Source organism: Ruditapes philippinarum, unplaced genomic scaffold (assembly GCF_026571515.1).
Source record: "Ruditapes philippinarum isolate M1 unplaced genomic scaffold, ASM2657151v2 ctg2059_1_1_1_1, whole genome shotgun sequence".
In the NCBI taxonomy this organism is placed as follows: Eukaryota; Metazoa; Mollusca; class Bivalvia; order Venerida; family Veneridae; genus Ruditapes; species Ruditapes philippinarum.
In genome coordinates this window covers 97,233-116,718 of record NW_026861493.1, presented here as the reverse complement: position 1 = coordinate 116,718, position 19,486 = coordinate 97,233, and the positions used below count along the sequence as shown (strand labels likewise).

At 29.9% G+C, this 19,486-nt stretch overlaps 1 protein-coding gene across 1 annotated transcript; it reads right to left on the bottom strand.

The window, feature by feature from the left end:
- Positions 1-5,393: 5,393 nt before the first annotated feature.
- Positions 5,394-19,485, bottom strand: LOC132715826 (lysosomal alpha-mannosidase-like). Its single transcript, XM_060698903.1, has 15 exons — positions 19,474-19,485; positions 19,169-19,291; positions 17,788-17,904; positions 17,270-17,429; positions 16,935-17,032; positions 16,431-16,658; positions 14,430-14,548; positions 13,327-13,431; positions 13,001-13,088; positions 12,550-12,636; positions 11,119-11,209; positions 9,519-9,664; positions 7,144-7,314; positions 6,278-6,377; positions 5,394-5,890 (listed from the first exon to the last, which is right to left on the bottom strand). Exons 1-15 carry the CDS (start codon positions 19,483-19,485, stop codon positions 5,784-5,786), a joined length of 1,752 nt encoding a protein of 583 aa, XP_060554886.1. The 3' UTR covers positions 5,394-5,783.
- Position 19,486: the final 1 nt, after the last annotated feature.

Here is a 19,486-nt window from a genome sequence, read left to right as displayed (position 1 = left end):
TCAATGTATTAAAAAAGTATAAAATAAGTATCTGCGTTTATTTATTAATGCCGCATGAAGCGATTTGCAAAGATCATGTTATTTCTTGTTTACTTCGATGAAAATTTAAAACTGACAATATATCATTATACCTTTCAAATTCAAGGAGGGACTATATGTAGAAAAGTATATGATTATGTTATGATCGTTTTATTTTGAAATTGAAGTAGCAAAACAAAAACAGTATAATTATATTAGTGACACAAATAAAATTTAAAATCATTTTTCGGGTTTTATGTGCGAATATCAGTTTAGATAATAAATTAATTTGTTCATGAATTGTTAAAATTGATTCAGAATATTGCATGCCCTTGCTAACAGGGTCATTAGTACATACAATATTTTTGGAACAATGTGCTTTGTTACCTAATAATACCATGTCTACTTGGTCATCGTCTGTTAAAAAACAACTTGATAGTCTTGGATATAGCTACTTATGGAATTCTCTAAACCTTGATATGAATTATTTGCCAATGTTAAAACAAAGGCTGCGTGATCAGTACGTTCAAACATGGAATGATACAATAATGAATCAATCTAAGTTATATTATTATAGAAAATTCAAATGTGAGTTTAAATATGAAAAGTATCTAGATATTGTTACAAACGAGCATCAAAGAAAAGAATTGTCTCGTTTTAGACTCTGTTCCCATCTTCTTGAAATTGAAAGTGGTAGATTTGCAGGTATTGATCGAAACCTACGAACTTGTAAACTTTGTTCACTTAATGTTGAATCTGAATATCATTTTTTGTTATGCTGTCCACTCTATAGAAACCTTCGTCGAAAATATAATGTTAATTATTCTTTTCCATGCATTAGTAAATTTACTAGATTATTGTCTTCAAGTAATAACAGAACTATTAGGAATATTGCCAAATTTGTATTTTATGCTATGCATTTGAGAAATGAAAAACTTGCAATTATTGCTGCTTCTTAGGTTCTTGTATTATAACTGTATTGTATTACATGTATTGTATTTATGTTAAATGTAAATTGTATTATCTTGGCCATCCTTTTGTATATTGTAAATGGCCAAAGGTATATTGTATATGCCGATTTGCCAATAAACTGAAACTGAAACTGAAACTGCTAACTTTTTATGATATGTGATTATGTATTTACCTTTGTTATGATTCACGACATAACACAACGTTGTTCTCTTTAAAATTTAGCTTCACATACATCAGACATGGTGTTATTTGTATTAGTTTCGTATTAAGCAGATCTATTTAATTGTTTAAAATTAATTTATTGAACTTAATTAGAAATATTCAGGTTAGATAATTTCACCCAAAATTGTCCTGTATTTACCCATTATATTTGCATTTTTACGGCTACGTTTTAATTGACGCTATACGTTATAAACGAACAAATGTCATATCTTCTGGGACCTTATAATTTGATTATAAATAGATAGAATGGAATAAAAAAGTGGATTTGTTTAAACCAGGGTCTTTCAAATAGATAGACCCTGTTTAAACCTTTTTCCTTCAATGCATTGTGTTGTAGCCAGGATAAATGTTTCGTACTAATTATTTCCATATGTAGAAAATTATTTACTTTTTGTATGATAAACTAACTTACTCGATCTGTCAATGTCGGTGTATTTGGTAACATAATAATTATATAGATAAAACAACTTAAAATTGACAAAAATTAAGATAATTTCAATCTTAATATTTCTGTACCATTGTCTAAGACAAGTAGCTTGTCTAAGGAAAATGGTGGACTTTGCAGGCATCTAAGCGTGGAATTGATAAAAATAGCTGATTGGCTTATCTCTGTGGCCCCTGCCAGTTTGATTGACAGGCGGCGTAATGTCAATTGGGAACGAAGAGGCCTCGATTCACGACAAAACCAACATAATGGGTTTTCGACCAGCATGGATCCAGACCAGCCTGTGCATCCGCGCAGTCTGGTCAGGATCCATGCTGTTCGCTTACAAACCCTATAACAAGTAGAGAAACTGACAGCAAACAGCATGGTTCCTGATCAGACTGCGCAGATGCGCAGGCTGGTCATTATCCATGCTGGTCACAAACGTATTATGTTGGTTTTGTCGTGACGCGGCTTATTTGAATTTTGAAAAAAAAAATCAAAGTACCTGTATGAAACAAATATGTTTGCATATTTCCTTAACAGGTGCTTGATGCTTAAACAAAGTCAGGAATTGCAACATTACAGTACGTTCTGGAAAATGTTATTCTGTTTACGCATACAAGATTTATGTTTGTTAAATAGCAGGTATGTTAAACTTTCTCGAAAGTCGACCATAAAGTTATGAAAAAAACATATAGCTTTACCTGTTATTAATTTTATAAAAATTTTGCATTAGATATAGCTTTATTTATACTCTTGAAGTTCTTTGACAGGGATGTGTACCTGTTCATTTGTTATTCTATATTTCATCATACTACATTTAACTAAATAACTATTGCATAAGGCTACTTTTCATATCACTCAAGACATTGCTGTGATGTACTGGTGTTTGTACACAAAATATTACATGCAAGCTAATATTACTATGGAGAACAAGTTATGGTTTTTATATGTGTCACACAGCGTTGTCTCGAAGTTTTATGATTTTATTTTTAAATTGTTAAACATTGAACTGTTAAAAGCTCTACTATCAATTTATCTTGTCACATGATATCACATAAAAATCATTTGAATTATTTATGAAGTTACAGAGTGTTGTTAATTTTAAGTTGGCACAAAATTTAGAAGGATTTTGAGTCATTCAAAAATATTCATTAATTCAAGTTTTTATTATTATTTTATATTATGTAAGAGGCTTTGATATTAAACTTTCTTTTTATTTTTGCTTGTTACGTATTTTTTATGCCCCTATATGTAATATAAAAATTTGTTTTTTTTTCACGATTTCTACACCCTAATGATAATGTTTACAATATTCAAATGTTGACTTTTCAAGAAAGTAATACTTCACTTCAAAAGTAGGTTTATTATAACTTGTTACAAGATTTCACCTGAAGATGGTCCGATACAAAATAGCAGATTTTGTTGTTAGAGCGTCTGGTGCTTGGCTTCGCGTCCATCAATATACATTTGGTATCTTATCTTTATGCATACACCCCCTTTTAGTTAACATTACAGACCTTTTAGCTGATTTTTAGAAATGATCTACACTTGAAAATACCGGTATTATTTTCTATATTTATTCTGTTAACAAGTGTTATTCCAAGAACTGTAAATGTTGAACCTTTTTCCCCCGGTATCTGGCAACGTTTCTTATTTTTATGATTTGATTAAAAAAAATAGTAAAAAATAATAAAAAACGTTGGTATTTCTTTTTTTATTTCGTGTTCAAGAAATTTCAATAATTCAACGTTAGTATTATTCGGTTAATTTTAGACAAATATTTATTGATCAAATCACTCTTACATCTTTGAAATATAATATACTATTTCTTATCTACAAATGAGATATTATTAAAAATATACAAAGTATGTGACAAAAGGTCAACCTCATACCAAAATGATATTATCAACTTCCCGATGGACAGGTATAGCAATCAAATGTCTCGTGCCCATCAAAAGCGAATATCAAATACAGCAACTACAAAGTAATTGCAAATATAATTGGCATTTAAGGAGGTGAAAGAACCAATAAATTAATGACATCTGTGAGTAATGACTAGGACATTTATAACCTTATATATGTACTTTTAGTGACCATAACAAATGTTAAAACTACTTACAGTAACATTCTGTCTACTGTCCACAGCATACTTATAAATCTAATAATAAGTATCCACTGCATACATATGATTATAATACAATCATGGGGAAAGGTTTCATGCTATACAAACTAAAAGAAATATATATTTTTGGTTATAAATAGAACAGAACAGAACAGAACAGAACAGAAATTTTATTAAAGACTTAAGCATACAGCTCATCGTCATAACATACAATAATACACACAAATCATATAAATTATAAATAAACTTTACAACAAATATTTGTCTAAATTCAACAGTTGAGAGTGATCTGAGTAAGCATGTTATTAGAGTACATATATCTTTCATAGGAATATTATGACGTTGTTATAATAATAACAAAAAAGATTTATAAGTTATTTAATTGGTCAGTTCTCTGTCTAAAGCATTTAATACAATAAATTGCAAGATTATGTAGAGTCTTTTTACATTTTGAATTTAGCAGTTCTATAAATTTAAACATACTTGGACGTGTATAGTAGAATCTAGGAATATATTTTCTCCTGTTTTCATGATAAAAAGGGCAAACTAAAACAAAGTGGAATTCGTCCTCGATATCATTTGAATTGCAAATTACACAATAACGACGATTTCTTTCAATATTGTTATGTCGACCAGTTTCAATATGCAGGTTGTGTGAATTTAGTCTTAATCTAGCAATAGCATTTCTGTATCTAGGAATATCAACAATAGTGAGGTATTCAGAACGATTAAAAATAGACTTAATATGTCTATACAAAAATAACGAACTGCATGTCTGAACACTCGCATGCCAATTAGTCATATAAATATCCCTAAGGCGATTATTAAACACTGGTATAAATACATCTATATTAACTGATTCTGGAAATTCCCAGACATCACAAAATCCGGCATTTTGTAATAAAACACGTATTTTCGACGACCAATTAACAGTAGCAGTATTATGAAAAATGTCTAGTCTTTGATCTGTAACAATAGTTCTGATTATACAGTTTTCCATTTTTCGACCATACAATTTTAAAAAATATTTAACAATTCGAACATATCTATTAATGTACAATGGGAATCATGGAAAATAATATCGGGGAAGTTATCTCCCCTTGCAAAAGTCCTAAGTTACATTCGAAAAAATCTGATAGAGAATTCATATGACTTACACATAACTTGACACTGTCATACATTGATCGTAAAATAACAAACAATTTGCCATCAATGCCTGAGTTAATAAGCTTATACCATAAACAGCTTCTATCAATCAGGTCGTATGCCTTTTTATAATCAACAAAACAACACATTAAAAAGGATTTATTTTTCATCTGCTTTTCAATAAGTGAATTCAATATAAAAACAGCATCAACTGTGCTAAAGTGAGATCTAAAACCAAATTGTGCATCCGTTAGAATATCATAATCCGTGGCCCATTTCTTTAATCTATTATTCAAAATAGCAGTAAATAGCTTCGCAAAACAACTGATAAGGGTAATACCTCTATAATTATTCGGGTCACTTGTGTCACCTTTCTTATATAGTGGTATTATAACCCCCTTTGACCAACTAGGTGGAAATTTACCCTGCTCTAAGATATAATTAAATAACAACTGAATAGGACGTACTAATACATCAATAAATGATGCATCAAATTTGAATTTTAAATATAGGTAGTAAAGGTTCTTGGAATTTTGAAATACATGATGGCAATATGGCCATGACAACACAACGATATCTCGTACATATACATGTTTATAAAAAAATACTATTTGACAATATCAATGTGCATATACTACCATGTATACATGTACATTATTTTAATAGACACTTAAATACTATATAAAATCAATGTGTCTAATGACATATTCAGAACTAATTGTCTCGTCTTGTGTTATTCAGATCTTTTGCCGCTTTTTAAGCTAAAGTCATTTTAATTTAAAGACACATAATACACTAAGCAGATCGGTACAGCAGACAGAAATTGCTTTTACGAACCCACTAATACATAATGTTGATAAACCTAAGCATATATTACTGATAATAATGTATATTAATTTGAAACGATCGTATTTCCATTGGAGATAGTTCAATGTTTAAATCATTGTCCATATGATTAATGACATTTTGTAGTCGGTCACCTGAAAATATACAACATATGGTATTGAGATTACGAAAGTCATATCAAGACTGTCAACTTTCTTTTCTGATCTTCTTTCATCGGCGTTGTATAATTGCTCCCTGTCACTTCAAAGACACGTGTTAATGCAAAGATTTATCTTCGATCATTACTTATAAAATTATATCTTCGTTTTTTTTAAACCATATCTACGTTGTATAGCAAAATTCATGACATAAAAAATATGTGCTTTATTTAAATTTATTTCAAGTTATAAGATTAATTTTTAATATATTCTTATCAATTTATCATTTACATACAATGTACAAATTTATCACTATAACTTATTTATATTTTTGTATGTGCTGTTAAATAATTTAAATTCTATAATATACAGAAAAAATCTTACCTTTTGTTTTCCATTTGAATCTGGCCATATCCTCTTTCTTCATGTTAGCACCGAGAGACAATTCTATAGCCTCGATTATACTAAATGGTCGAAACAAAGTCTAAAATATTATAAAAAAGTAACATTCGTTTATTGAAACACCATAATAAATTATATTTCATGTTCAATTAAAAACTCATTATGCCTCAAAAATGCTACCATTTTTTTAACCAAATATTTATCAGTTTACCATATACATAAACTATCTTTTACCACTTTGTTATGTTGGCAACATGTATAATTATGGTGAATAAGTTTACATTGGGCTACATAAACAACATATTAATCCATGTTTAGCGCTACTTCTTCCATTGTTAAACATCTTACATGCTCTTAATCCATTATCAACACATTATCAACACATTATCAACACATTATCAACACATTATCAAACACATGTCTGTCATTTCAAATGAATTGAAAAATATAGATTTTTAAGGAATAATTTGCCTTTAATGATATATGATAAACCTAGAACAATGCATAGATCCCTAACCTGTCTAAATCTTATCAGATTAGTGGGTTACAATAAAAAAAATCACCACAAAACATTTTCTTTTAAAAAGTGCACATGACCATGTTTTGTGGTTAAATATATTTTTAAAATGTAAGGTCAAAGTAAGGATCTATCAATAACCTATTTAAATTAACAAAGTTTATTTTGGTATTTAATTCTCAGTTTTTAAGTTAAAAGGACAAAAGAAAAGCAATGGACAATTAAGGGTAGTCTTTCTTTACTGTATGTTTAATTGCGCATATTTACGGACCTACGAATAAATCAAGGTAAATTAGTGTCATTATGAATCAAAATGATAACAGACTATTACCTTTAAGTTAACCGTTTCAGGGCTTGACATCCTCGTGTCCTCTAGTTTTTCAAATATATGTTCTAGTCGCAGTAGCAAAGGTGTGTAGGGTGTTTCTACGATGGGCTCACTCAAAACATCAAGCGTTAACAAATTAATATTTCCTGGTAATTCTGCAGTAACGCCTGACCACTAAAGAAAATAAACGATTTTAAATACATGGTATGAAATCCTCAGACATTGCTGCTAGATAAAGAAATGTAATAGCAATGCAATTAGAAGCGGCATGACCGAGTGGTTGATATTTCGGACAAGTAATGTAATGATCGCTAGCTGCATGGGTTCAAACCCCGTCAGAGGCAAGTCGTTGTTTCCTTTAGCAAGAAACTTTACACTCACTCGCTCAGTACTGATTGGTTCCAGGAACGGATTCGACATTGTGTCTGTCAGTTTATAGCTTCCTGCACAATCAAAATAAAATAAATTCTGTATAAACCAAAAGCAATTCAAGTATAACTCATCATCAACACATCACTTGTTTGATTAAGCAGAACAGACGGACAGGCAAAGTGGACCTGACAGTGTATATTTGTTTTCCAAGGAATTGCAAAAGATGTTAAAAAGATGTTGTCACTGTCATTAGTGCATGCAGATTCTAGTGATTTTGTCGCTTATACATATATAATTATGTAAATGTAAACAGATTTATAAATACACAAAATAATTTTCAAAGTAACCAATAGCCTCTATTGAATATCTATGAAAATTAAAATATGAAGAAAAAAAACAACACAAAATGAAATGTATATGATAAAATTATGTACGAGATTTATATTTCATACAGCATTAAAAGTAATTGTAAGCCATTGCTATTTTGCATTTAAGAATTTGAGCCACACATGATGAATGGTACGAAAAAAAAGTTATTTTCAACCATAAAAAAGAATTAATGATAGTTTTTGTATGAAATATAATCTGAACGTTATTTGTGGATTTAAATACAAATTCGAATATAAATCCATGAGTGTAATTATTTATTTGCATATTTAATGCGACAACATAAAGTAAAAGTGAAATAAAGTGACATGTACTCATATTTCAATAAGTCATCTTTTGTTGAGAAATTCTTTAAACATCCAATAATTTGATTTAACGTTGAAAACAACCTAAATTATTTCATGATAATGGCACCAAACCATGCAACATATTGAGAAGAGTAAATCACTTTAATACAAACGAACCTTACAAATACAAATACAACTCAGTAAGACGACTATACAAGGGAATACATTTTTTAGATTTCTTTACATGCATACTTTTTTCTAAACAAAACGAGGCCAAACATATTAATCCTATTTACCATATATTTGTTTCAAATTAACCACCACTGTTTAAGTTTTTTAATTTACATGACGAGTTTAACAGTGAACAATTAATGGTACCGAGTTTTTTACATAACATTCTGGTTACATTGATATCATATCATGTCAGAATTATAACCATAATTTACCTTCCCATACTTTTTTCAATACTGAAATTAAGCGACTTTTATTTCAAACCGCATTGAGATAATAATGGTTTGCACCCCGTAGATACGGTTATTGATTGTACTCGAATTTCTTTCACAGATTTGTCATCCTTTCACAGATTGAAGTTCGCAAAGTTAAACATTAATCTATAAATGTACTTTTTGCATTATATATGCCGATTGATATTTTTCAAGGTGAATGAATAAAATACAAGTTATTCAAACCAAGGATAAGTTGAACTACCGCGGTACTGTCTTCATCACACTGGTGGCTTAACGGTCCAGTGAAAAGGAAAAACGTTATTCAACACCTATTGTAATCCCTGGTGATGCTTCAACACATTCGTTATAAACTGGATCAATATTTGGTTTTCAAACAGGTTTTACATAAATTAATCAAGTTACTCAAAATACGAAATTTTACCCATTTAAATTGGGGGAAAACAACTTTGTAATGCTATCAGAGAGTTTTACCATAAACATTAGTTGTAATCAAATATTAGCATTTACCTCTTTGAAGGTTTATCTCACAATTTGTTTGAAACCACAAAGAATGATGTTGGTCATTGTCAATGTAAAATATTTATATCAATAAAATTTTATTTTGTATATTTTTTCTTCTTCTTAGACATAATCTATCTTACAACGAGGTTGTAGATATGCGATACTAATAAGAAAAAAATAGTATTGTAAAACTGTCTAATTACTTTCTTATTAAAACAATTAAACGACAAAAGCATTTATATTGGCAATACTAATGTCGGTTTGATATTAAACTGGAGATATACATAATTATAAAATTCTTGTTTCACATTGTCAACCATGATAATTTAAGAGGGAAAATGTATTGGTGTAATCTTAAACTCACTAATGTATTTCGAACGTTTGTCCAGTCGCTGTAATGTGGCTGCCCAGTAGCAAATGCAATAAATGGTTGTAGGTAAACATTCTGGTACAATGGTCGATACACGGATGCTGCATTCGATATCTTGTTGAGCATAATATAATGTTTCCCTATAGTTGAAACATTAAACAGTGTACATATACTAATATCAAAACTAGTGTAACTTATTTATATATATTTGAAAACATGACCATGGCGATTACAATAAGTTCAAAAGTAAATAATTTCAATGAAGTAAAAATGTCGTTTTAATATTTTACAAAGTGCATTAATCATGGTCTGGCTTGTATTGTTTTGAATGATTTTCAGTTGAGGATTCAAGAGCAATGAAATCATGTTTATGCTCAAATTATCACAATCATTATATATGATATAAATATTAACTCTTATTAATTTGGTAATATATATCATCATATATTATCACAATTTATTGAAGATTTTATAAACAGAGTCTTTGACTTACTGTTAATATCCTAACACATTTATAACAATGACATATAGTACAGATTCATCGTATTGACTTTAAGATATGCTCTGGACAAAACTGACTATGAAAACCTTAAAACAGTAATAAATTGTATGAAAAGAAAACAATCAACTAATGTATTTCTTTTATGAGATCTATCAATCTATCAAGTTTCAAGTTGATATCTCTAATACTTCTTCAGTTTTGCTCCCAATAATTATTACATGTAAAAGCTATAATAATTCCAAAATGATATACAAGAGAGCTAAAGTTTTGTGTTTCTGAGATCAATGAGAGCTGTGAAATTTCAAGCTGATTTTTCCATTTTTTTAGTTATACCCAGATTCAAGAGCAATTCCGGACGACCCATTTATGTCAAGTTATTTCCAAAATATTTCAGGGATTTAAAAGTTATGGAACGGACACGAAATGTAGTTTTTTTAATACTTGACCTTTAAGTGTGAACTTGACCTTGGGGTCTCATAACGGTGATCAATTGTACAAAGTTGTTTCAAATTTTTTTTAGCGATTAAAGGTTATGGAGCAGTCACAAAAGTGTTACGGACAGACGGACGGGCGGACTGACCGACGGAGGCAAAATTCTATAACCCCCTCCCGCTTTGTAGAAGGGGGTTAAAAGTACAAAGGTCAATAACTTCAAAGGTTTACAAAAAAGAGTAATGATTCATGCGCACTGCACTTGGGTCTTTTACAGTTTTATACTAAAGTAAAATTGTGAAGGACGCACGGCTGTTGGATAGACTGAACGACGGTAGACGAACGTCCAGACATCATAAAATGATACGGTAACGTGTATGTTTATATTGAATATAACACAACAAAACTATTTTATAAGGTAAAGGCATAATGTTGTATCGAGGAAATAATTATAATCACGTTGTAATGTTTTGTGAGTTTTTATCTAGTTTTTGGTACTCATTTATCACCTGATGTAATTTTTGTAGGCACGTATCAGCTGATGTCATTATTCACAAACAGGTAATACTTCATACACGAACTAAACAGTCTACATATATATAACTGCATTTATGAGCTAATATCTGATTATGATATAACAATATGAAAACGCTTGCTCACCTCTTACAACAATACCTTTTCCACTAGCTCCGTACTCGGTAAGCGGCTCTGTGACACCCAGAGAGTCATCATAAAAAGTTCGCCGATGTATCTTAAAGTAACATAATCATATTATAATCACCAAGATACCCGAGATGTATGCTTAGAAATGGTTTGAAATACAGCACGCTGTCACCTCCGTAAATAATATGATGAAAATGAAAACATATATGTTACAGTGTGTAAATGCGTTGAAAAAGATATATTAAAATGTGGTATAAAATTTATATCAATCACTGATTTGTTGAGAGAGCAGCTAATAAACAGGAAATATTCAACATCAAAATATATTTACTCATTAAACACTTATCTAAAACGTACATTTCCTGTCAATGCCTTTTTTTAAATTTAATTTAGATATTTGTCTCTTTTGAATGCTTCATATGTATCAAATTGAAATGAAGATTATTGCTCTGTCAACTCACAGCAAGTTTGAATATTAATTTGATCTAACTCTAGATATAAACTCAATCACTCAGATTTAATTTTCTCTGAATTTAAATTTAAGTCACCATTAACAAATGTCTGAAATGTACATTTGCAGCACCTGGAAATTTGACAAAGAAACAATATTAATCGGATTAATATATAATGTTTGTAATGTGGCGGTCTTTTACAGAGCACCATCTTTCATCATAATTTATGTATCATGAACTTCATTTGTATCATTAATTTTGCATTTCCATAATCCGTGCATGTACTGCTAGAATTGATACGGATAGAAAATTGTTCATCAATCAGATCAGAAATTACAAATTTGATACAATCGCACAATTTTTTTATGCGGTTAAACGCGGTGACAAAATGATTAATTGTTATAACATGGCTTAGATGCGCATTTCTTTGATGACAGAAATAGATAAGCCTCTCACAATTAATGTTCGTTCAGATATTAACGAATTGTTAATTAAAATCTTACTTAAAGATGAACATGGCCACGTTCACACAAAACAATTAACAAAAGTCGTTGCATGTTTCTGCAATTTATCGCTTCATTGAAACTGTTCGTGCGCCAACGTTTCAAGCAATACAAATTTCAGAAAAAAAGGTAACAGAAATCTAGCGCCAAATTCTAGTACGTTATCACACAGTATTGGTGGAAGGAAGCATCATGCCGGTTTACGTACAGATCAGTAGTTCAAATATAATGTTACATTCAATCAGAAGTTCTTATTAGACTTCAATTATAAATGATTTTATTTGAATGGTGAGAGCTTTTAAATTTGCAAAATGTGTATACACACAAACTTCAACTAAAATGGATTAAAATTAAAATATTCTTTGGTGATATAGTTAAGAATTATATTTCTTCAATGTTTATAAAGGTGTATGCATATATGTAAATGCTCTTGATTATTTAATATTTTTATATATGGTGTAGAGAGAAATTACCATAATTTCAAGGTTACCATCCTGAATGCTTGCTGCACCTTCAGATCTGTCTACTAATATAGTCAGTTGTTTCTCGGCTCTTTCATCCTGATGAAATCAACAAATATCTTACCATTACATAGATAACTTCTAAAATCACATTATCGAGATACTTGGTCTATGTACCAGTATCATAAATATATGTTCTTTGATGAAAAATCTTAATATGTTCATTTCATGCGAAACATGAAACATATATCAAGTATATAAAACAGTTATTACATAGAAATACTTCACAATTAATAATTATAATGAAGAAAATGGTATTTTGTTTGATGAACTAAAATTTAATAATTTACTTTCACATTTAACAACTTTATATTTGAACAATGTATTGAGATTTTCTTGTGTAATTTAATTAACAAAAATTCTAAAGCGATATCTAGCGGCAAGATTAAGGCAGTATAAATACCATGATAGACGCGCGCGAGGTTATAGGATAGTAGTTTCCTGCTACAGGTTCGGATTGATAGAACTGCCATGTGCCTCTCTCATCTCGCCTGCAGGATATATATAATCAACCAAGTAAGAGATTTATCAATTATGTAAAAGGCAACAAACAGTCTGTGAGATACAGACAACTGATACGACATCTTTAGGCGATGCAGCTTTGTAAACAAATAGTATTCCTATTTCGAATTTGATATCATTTTATGTTGGAAATTATGATAAAAAGGAATAATTGAAATCCAGTTTTGTATTGTAGAACTTTATTTAACAAGTAGCAAAAATTCATACTTTCGTTTTAATGTTTCTCTGCCGTTTAAATCGGTATACAGCGTTCCTTCTGTGTTAAGATCTGTCATATACTTTGAAATAATCTCCCTGCCTTCACTACCAGATCTAGATTAGAGACATTTCTAATTAAATTGATATTATAATTTAATTTCAAGTTGGAAAAGGAAAATTCTCAAAGGACCGATACTTAAGAATAATTGATTTTAGTAAAAAAGGGGAAAATAATAAGTTGTATTGATAATACAATTACAATACATCGGACTGTCACGAGGTACAGATGCTTCTGATTTTTTATTAATTATGACCGTAAGAAATACAAAGAAAAACAAACACGTAACCTCTGCTTAATCTAGTGCTACAAAGAGTGGACTGAAGCTTGCTTTACACATTGCCGTCAATGAATGATATCCATCCCACGATATTATAAATGTTGACGTTTTGGGCGGGCTTTAAATTCTAACTTCTTTTGAGTTTTATAATCAGTTGATTACTCAATGAAATTGGACTTATAAAAGACAGCGACTGTCAAAACTATTAGATGTTTAAACCATAAATTGAGTAGCTCGTGTTGATATAATACCATTTGTGATAATAAAATAATAACTTTTGAAATGAATTTTTTTAATATTCATATGACATATGTTTAAATCTGTAGAATATTAACTCACTTTATTCATCACTATTGATGTTGTCGATAAAAACTTACATTGGATTATTTGAATGTTTAGCCAATCTTTCCTCTGACAGCAATAATACATACAGTGATTTCTGACCAGAAGACCTCTACACTGACACAGATTTTACCAGTTCGACAACAATACTTCAAACTGAGGTCAACTGATGTAATCTTAGGTTCAACAATGCTCTTTATATCATTCAGTTTAAATACATTATACTAAATACTAATTTTGTGACTCTTGATTTTACATCAAAAGTAGAGTATATATAAACGTACATCTAGAGACGACGACCAATGCTCAATAAGCTCCGATTACTTTTACTTATGATATATTTATTACTTACAAAGTAATTTAGAGAGTTTACAATCTGTTTGTAGTAATTTTATAGTTGACATCAGTTCCTTTCAAGAACGTAAGACTTACCCTGATGGTATCGGCCCGACAGTCCACTCAATTTCTATATGACTCTGATTGTCATAAAGTCTGATCACTTGTGATGCCCATGAACAGAATTCTTGCCTTATTTCTTGGACTAGACTGCCCTAAATAATATTTTCATTTCATTTAACACAGATGGTCTATTAAAGATTATTTCTCAAATTTACAAAAATAATACACATAATTCATATACATTTTATATACACGTAAGACTAATCAACTGAGATTATTAAGAGGCCTATATAATCATTATCACATGAATATCTGACTATTTACGTATAAAACAGATGAGAACTAGAATACTCTTGATAATCTGATTTATTTCTAAATTGCTATGAAAGAAATAAAAGAAAAAGAAGTGAAATAATTTTGCAATATACTCCACGATACAAAATGGCTGTAAAATAATGATATATGTTTGATAATTTGATTAACAAGTGTATTTTAGCAATTGGGTAAGACAGTTTAACCGTTGATTAAACAAGGGTTAATTTACAGGATTAAAACTATTATACATATCATCTACTTAAAAAACAAATGTCTACGTTGTAATGTCAGAAAGTATCTTACACAACATTACATCAACATTCGTAAAGATGAAAATAAATTTCTCATCCTCTGTCAAACTAGGAAGATCATTATTTAATATAGTAACTTATACATGTATAAATTACTCATTTTTATATCATCAAATAATGAAAACTTGAAAAGGGTAATGAAACTCATTACACAAAACAGACAAAATCTAAGGGTAGACCCTCATAACGGTTAGTTGTCTCGACTCTCAGCTCTAAATTTGGCGGACGATTCAGACATTAAAATCTTACAATATGTTTCCGTACAGTAAAATTGTAGTACTAGTAACTTATAAATTTCTCAACTTTACCACCTCTACTATTTTTATTAACATCTCTATTAACATTTTCTCAAAATTATTCATCAGGTAAGTATGTACTTTATCATTTCAAAGCTTTCTTGTCAATAACTGTACCTATATGATAAACAAATTCATCTAAAAACATCCTTCTAATTTGTGTTTTAATTCTAAAATTGCAATTTCTACTTCTGTAATTACTTATTATTCAAATGCATATAAACTATTTCATTCAATTTATTGTTATCCTTACAATAAAATTATAAGCATATTTCCACTGCAATACAGAAAAGCCGTAAAGCTCTGTCTTGTACAGCATCAATACAAGAATATGACTTTTCTCCACAAATTACTGCGCCATATGCACTATGTGATCACATCACGTTATCATATAGTTTTGAAAATGCATTGTGTGGCATGCCATCCATTAAAAAAATCTAGCAATTAGTAACGAATGCATATGTACTTACATATGACAACAATATTCAAATCAGTTAAACATACGCGATTTGAATTTGTACTTTATGCCTTTCAAAATAAGTTGAAATTGTTGGCAATTATTTTTGACCATCCCTCATATAAAATGACCGCATGGATAAATTGTTTAAACGTTAAAACCCGTATATCTATCTCCTGATCAGCAAAACGTGTATATGTACTATAACTTAAGATACATGCAATACGACAAAACAGTTGATGATTAAATTACTAAATGATATAGAGTACCATCATAAAGTTAATATTCCCTTTACCATTATGTTTGGACATTGGTGCGAACAACACTGACTGCCCCTTGACACTATCTGTCTTGTTCATCTTTCGTGATCAACACATTGGATTGAAACAGTATATCACTGTCACGTATTTTATTAAGAATAAACGTAATGTACTATTCAAGCAATCTTATAATTCTAAATATCACTGTATGTGATTTGAGTTAAAGTAGTGATTCATGTGAAATAACTTAGAAAACACACAATTAAAACACCCAGAAAAACTCATTTATTAGAAATGTTTTATAAAGTGCCATTTACATTTGCACAATTGGTTAAATTAGTGATGATTGTTTAACGACGTCAACAGCGCAACCCTTATCACGGAAATTTACTTACCTTAAATGAAACTATACGGACAGCTGCGTTTTGCCTTATAGGTATAGGCTTGTTAGATTCTGGCCTGAAGATATAGGCTCCTGATGCTTGCGAATCACTGTTATAGTTGTATCCTGTATGTCCCACGTAATACAAAAGGTTTTGTTTAAGTTTGATAGCCACGTCCTCATGTTTATTCCAGATACGTGAGATCAGGCCCGTTTTGCGATCAACAGTGACTGTATAATACTGAAATAAATTAAAATGTCACATTAGTAATACAGTATGTGTACTAATGTTAGGTCGCATAACACTTCCAAATGAACATTGTCCAAGTTCGGTTTGGACTGAGCCTGTTTATGGACGCAAGCAGTATATAAAAGATACCGCGAAAGGCCCAAAGTTCCGACTGAAACAGTGGGAACATTTAAGCCACAAAATGGTGTTCAACTAAGACTTTAGAAACATTAGCAGATGAAGCAGGTGTCAGTATAAAATTCGACTCATATATATGTCGCCTAATACCTGATTTTCAATCATTTCTACGGCATTTTTATAGGGCTCCGAACCAGATGATTGCTCTACCAGATCTATAACCTTTTCCTCCAGCCAGTCCTGCATTTCTAAACATAGAATTAAATAAGTTAATACTTGTAAAACAACATTTCGGTCACAAAAAGGAAAGAAAAAAAAGGGAAAAATACTTATGTAAGACCTGAACAGAGGAAATAAGATAATGACCATTCATTCTTATGTTTCAATTAGACAGAAAGAATGAGAAGAGAAATAAGCAAAAAACTTATTTAATATGAATATACATATGAAAAAAAAAATTAAAAAATAACTTCCCGATTCCTTACCATCTTCTTTAATGTCTTGTTTCTCTATTGCTTCTTTCTTCTGAATGAAAAACGTGCTTATTGCAAGTGGAGATAAATTTGCTTTAAATAACAAATCATTTTTTGCCGTAGACGCTGGCCTTTCAGGTATATTTTTAGTTGTATTTGAGACAGGAAGTATCTGAAAAAAATATATTTTAGGCACTTTTATAAAGTTGTAATATTATTCAAAGCTGGTGAACATAGATGATCAAGTAATATATTGAGAAAATGAATGTTTAGAAACATAAAAAAGGATTTATATTGTAATTTGTAAAAATAGTATTATTCTACAGAGAGCAAATAATTTATTAAAATGAATGCACATTTAGTATAGTTAAATGTATTGAGATAAAAATTGGCAATTCTAGAAATATGCTTCATTCAGTCGAACTCCTTTTCTTTTTAACATAGGTTTTGCATTCACATTTTCAGGAAGTCAATATCTAAAACAATAAATCAGTTTTATACCTATATAAACGATATATGTCTAAATTTACCTGATGTTCAATTTCCGCTCCGTCATGATTGGTCACTTCGTACTTAGAATCCGACACGGGTAATCGGACAAAAAAAATACGTTTTCTTGCAAGTGGGTTGTAAATAACAACTGAAAACTACAAATACAACAGCAGCTTTACAACAATAACTGAAAATTGCTCAAGGAATTTGTTTTTTTTGGTAAACGTCAGTTAATTATTAATAGACAGGTGCAATTTAGAAATGAGCGGACCTTTTTTGCCGAAACTTTTGTTATAAGCTTTATTATCACTGATTAATTATTTTGGAACGTCCCTCTTTTTGATAATGCCTATTTATTTATGACCTTTGTGTTTGAATAATTCATTAAAGCGGCAAAGATAAGATATGAGTATCAAAATATATTTCCATCTTAACATTATATCTGTCTTTCGTTTCACTACCACACGCGCCGGAGACAATAAAGGGAAAATCTTATGTTTGCCGGATTACTATATAACATGTAACAGGGTATCTCACTTACAGAAAGATTGGCGTGGAGTCGTGTGATGATAGATATTCTACGTATAATGTTTCATTCATGATACGATGCGCTTTAAATTATATTGTAAGAATGAGACATAAATTAGTGATTACTTTATTAGTGACATTTCAGCGAGCAAAAGCTGTCTTACTGAAAAACTACTGATATATTTATTACACCAAGGCAGACATGACCTTTCTAAAATATAGGGTGAACTTAAAATTAATAAATGACAATGCAGAAATAAGAAGAAAGAAAAACATTAAGATACAGATTGAAATTTTTGAAATGCGATTTCTTTAACATCTCTTTTTTACTCTTTAGATTAGAAAATAATGCTTCGGGATACTTAATGACAATAATTCTAATAGTTGTTATCAGATTTCAGATATTTAATTATAATAATTCAAATAAATTTTTCGATTCAAATGACATGACTTATTTAAAAAAAAAATTAAAACTTACACCGCTGTGATGAAATTATACTTCAATTATTTTGTATTGCGCATCGTTTTAATTTACGTGTTTTTTTTCCTGCGCTTCTTTGAAAAAACGGTCTAAAGTTGTTGGATCTTATAATTGTGTCGTTAATAATTTGCATGATTGTAAATTGGTTCGGATCATATTTATCTCATTCATCTTCCGTATATTTCGTCAGCTACTTGTATTGATTATAATATAATTAATAGTTCTTACTAATATAATAGAACTAAAAGCTTAAAATGAAAGAAGTTTATTGCCAAATTTTACAGAAAATACCTAAATTTTCAGTTGAATTTATCGAGCTTTTATAAATGATTCAAATTTTTCGGCATTCAACAATTTTTTTTATAACCATACAAAGAACTCAGTAAGTAAAAGAAAATTATATAACTAACCTTAGTTTGGTATTCAGTCAGTGCGCATGCTTGTAGTGATAAATGATCACAGAAATGTAGTTGTAAAGACGGAGTCGTTTCATCTTTAGTTAAAAGTTTGCTTACTGCAGAGTAAATCACGTCCTGAAATTATACACATTATTGAGGCAAACAATTTTGCTAATTCGCAACTGTAAAAATTGATGATAAGAGGGTGAAGAAAACGGTGCCGGAATGAATATAAATAATTACTAAATGTTTGTGTTTGTCTTTTAAATATAGACATTCATTTGAATAGCGCAAGAGAAACTGACAGTTCAGCAGACTGTTAGATACATA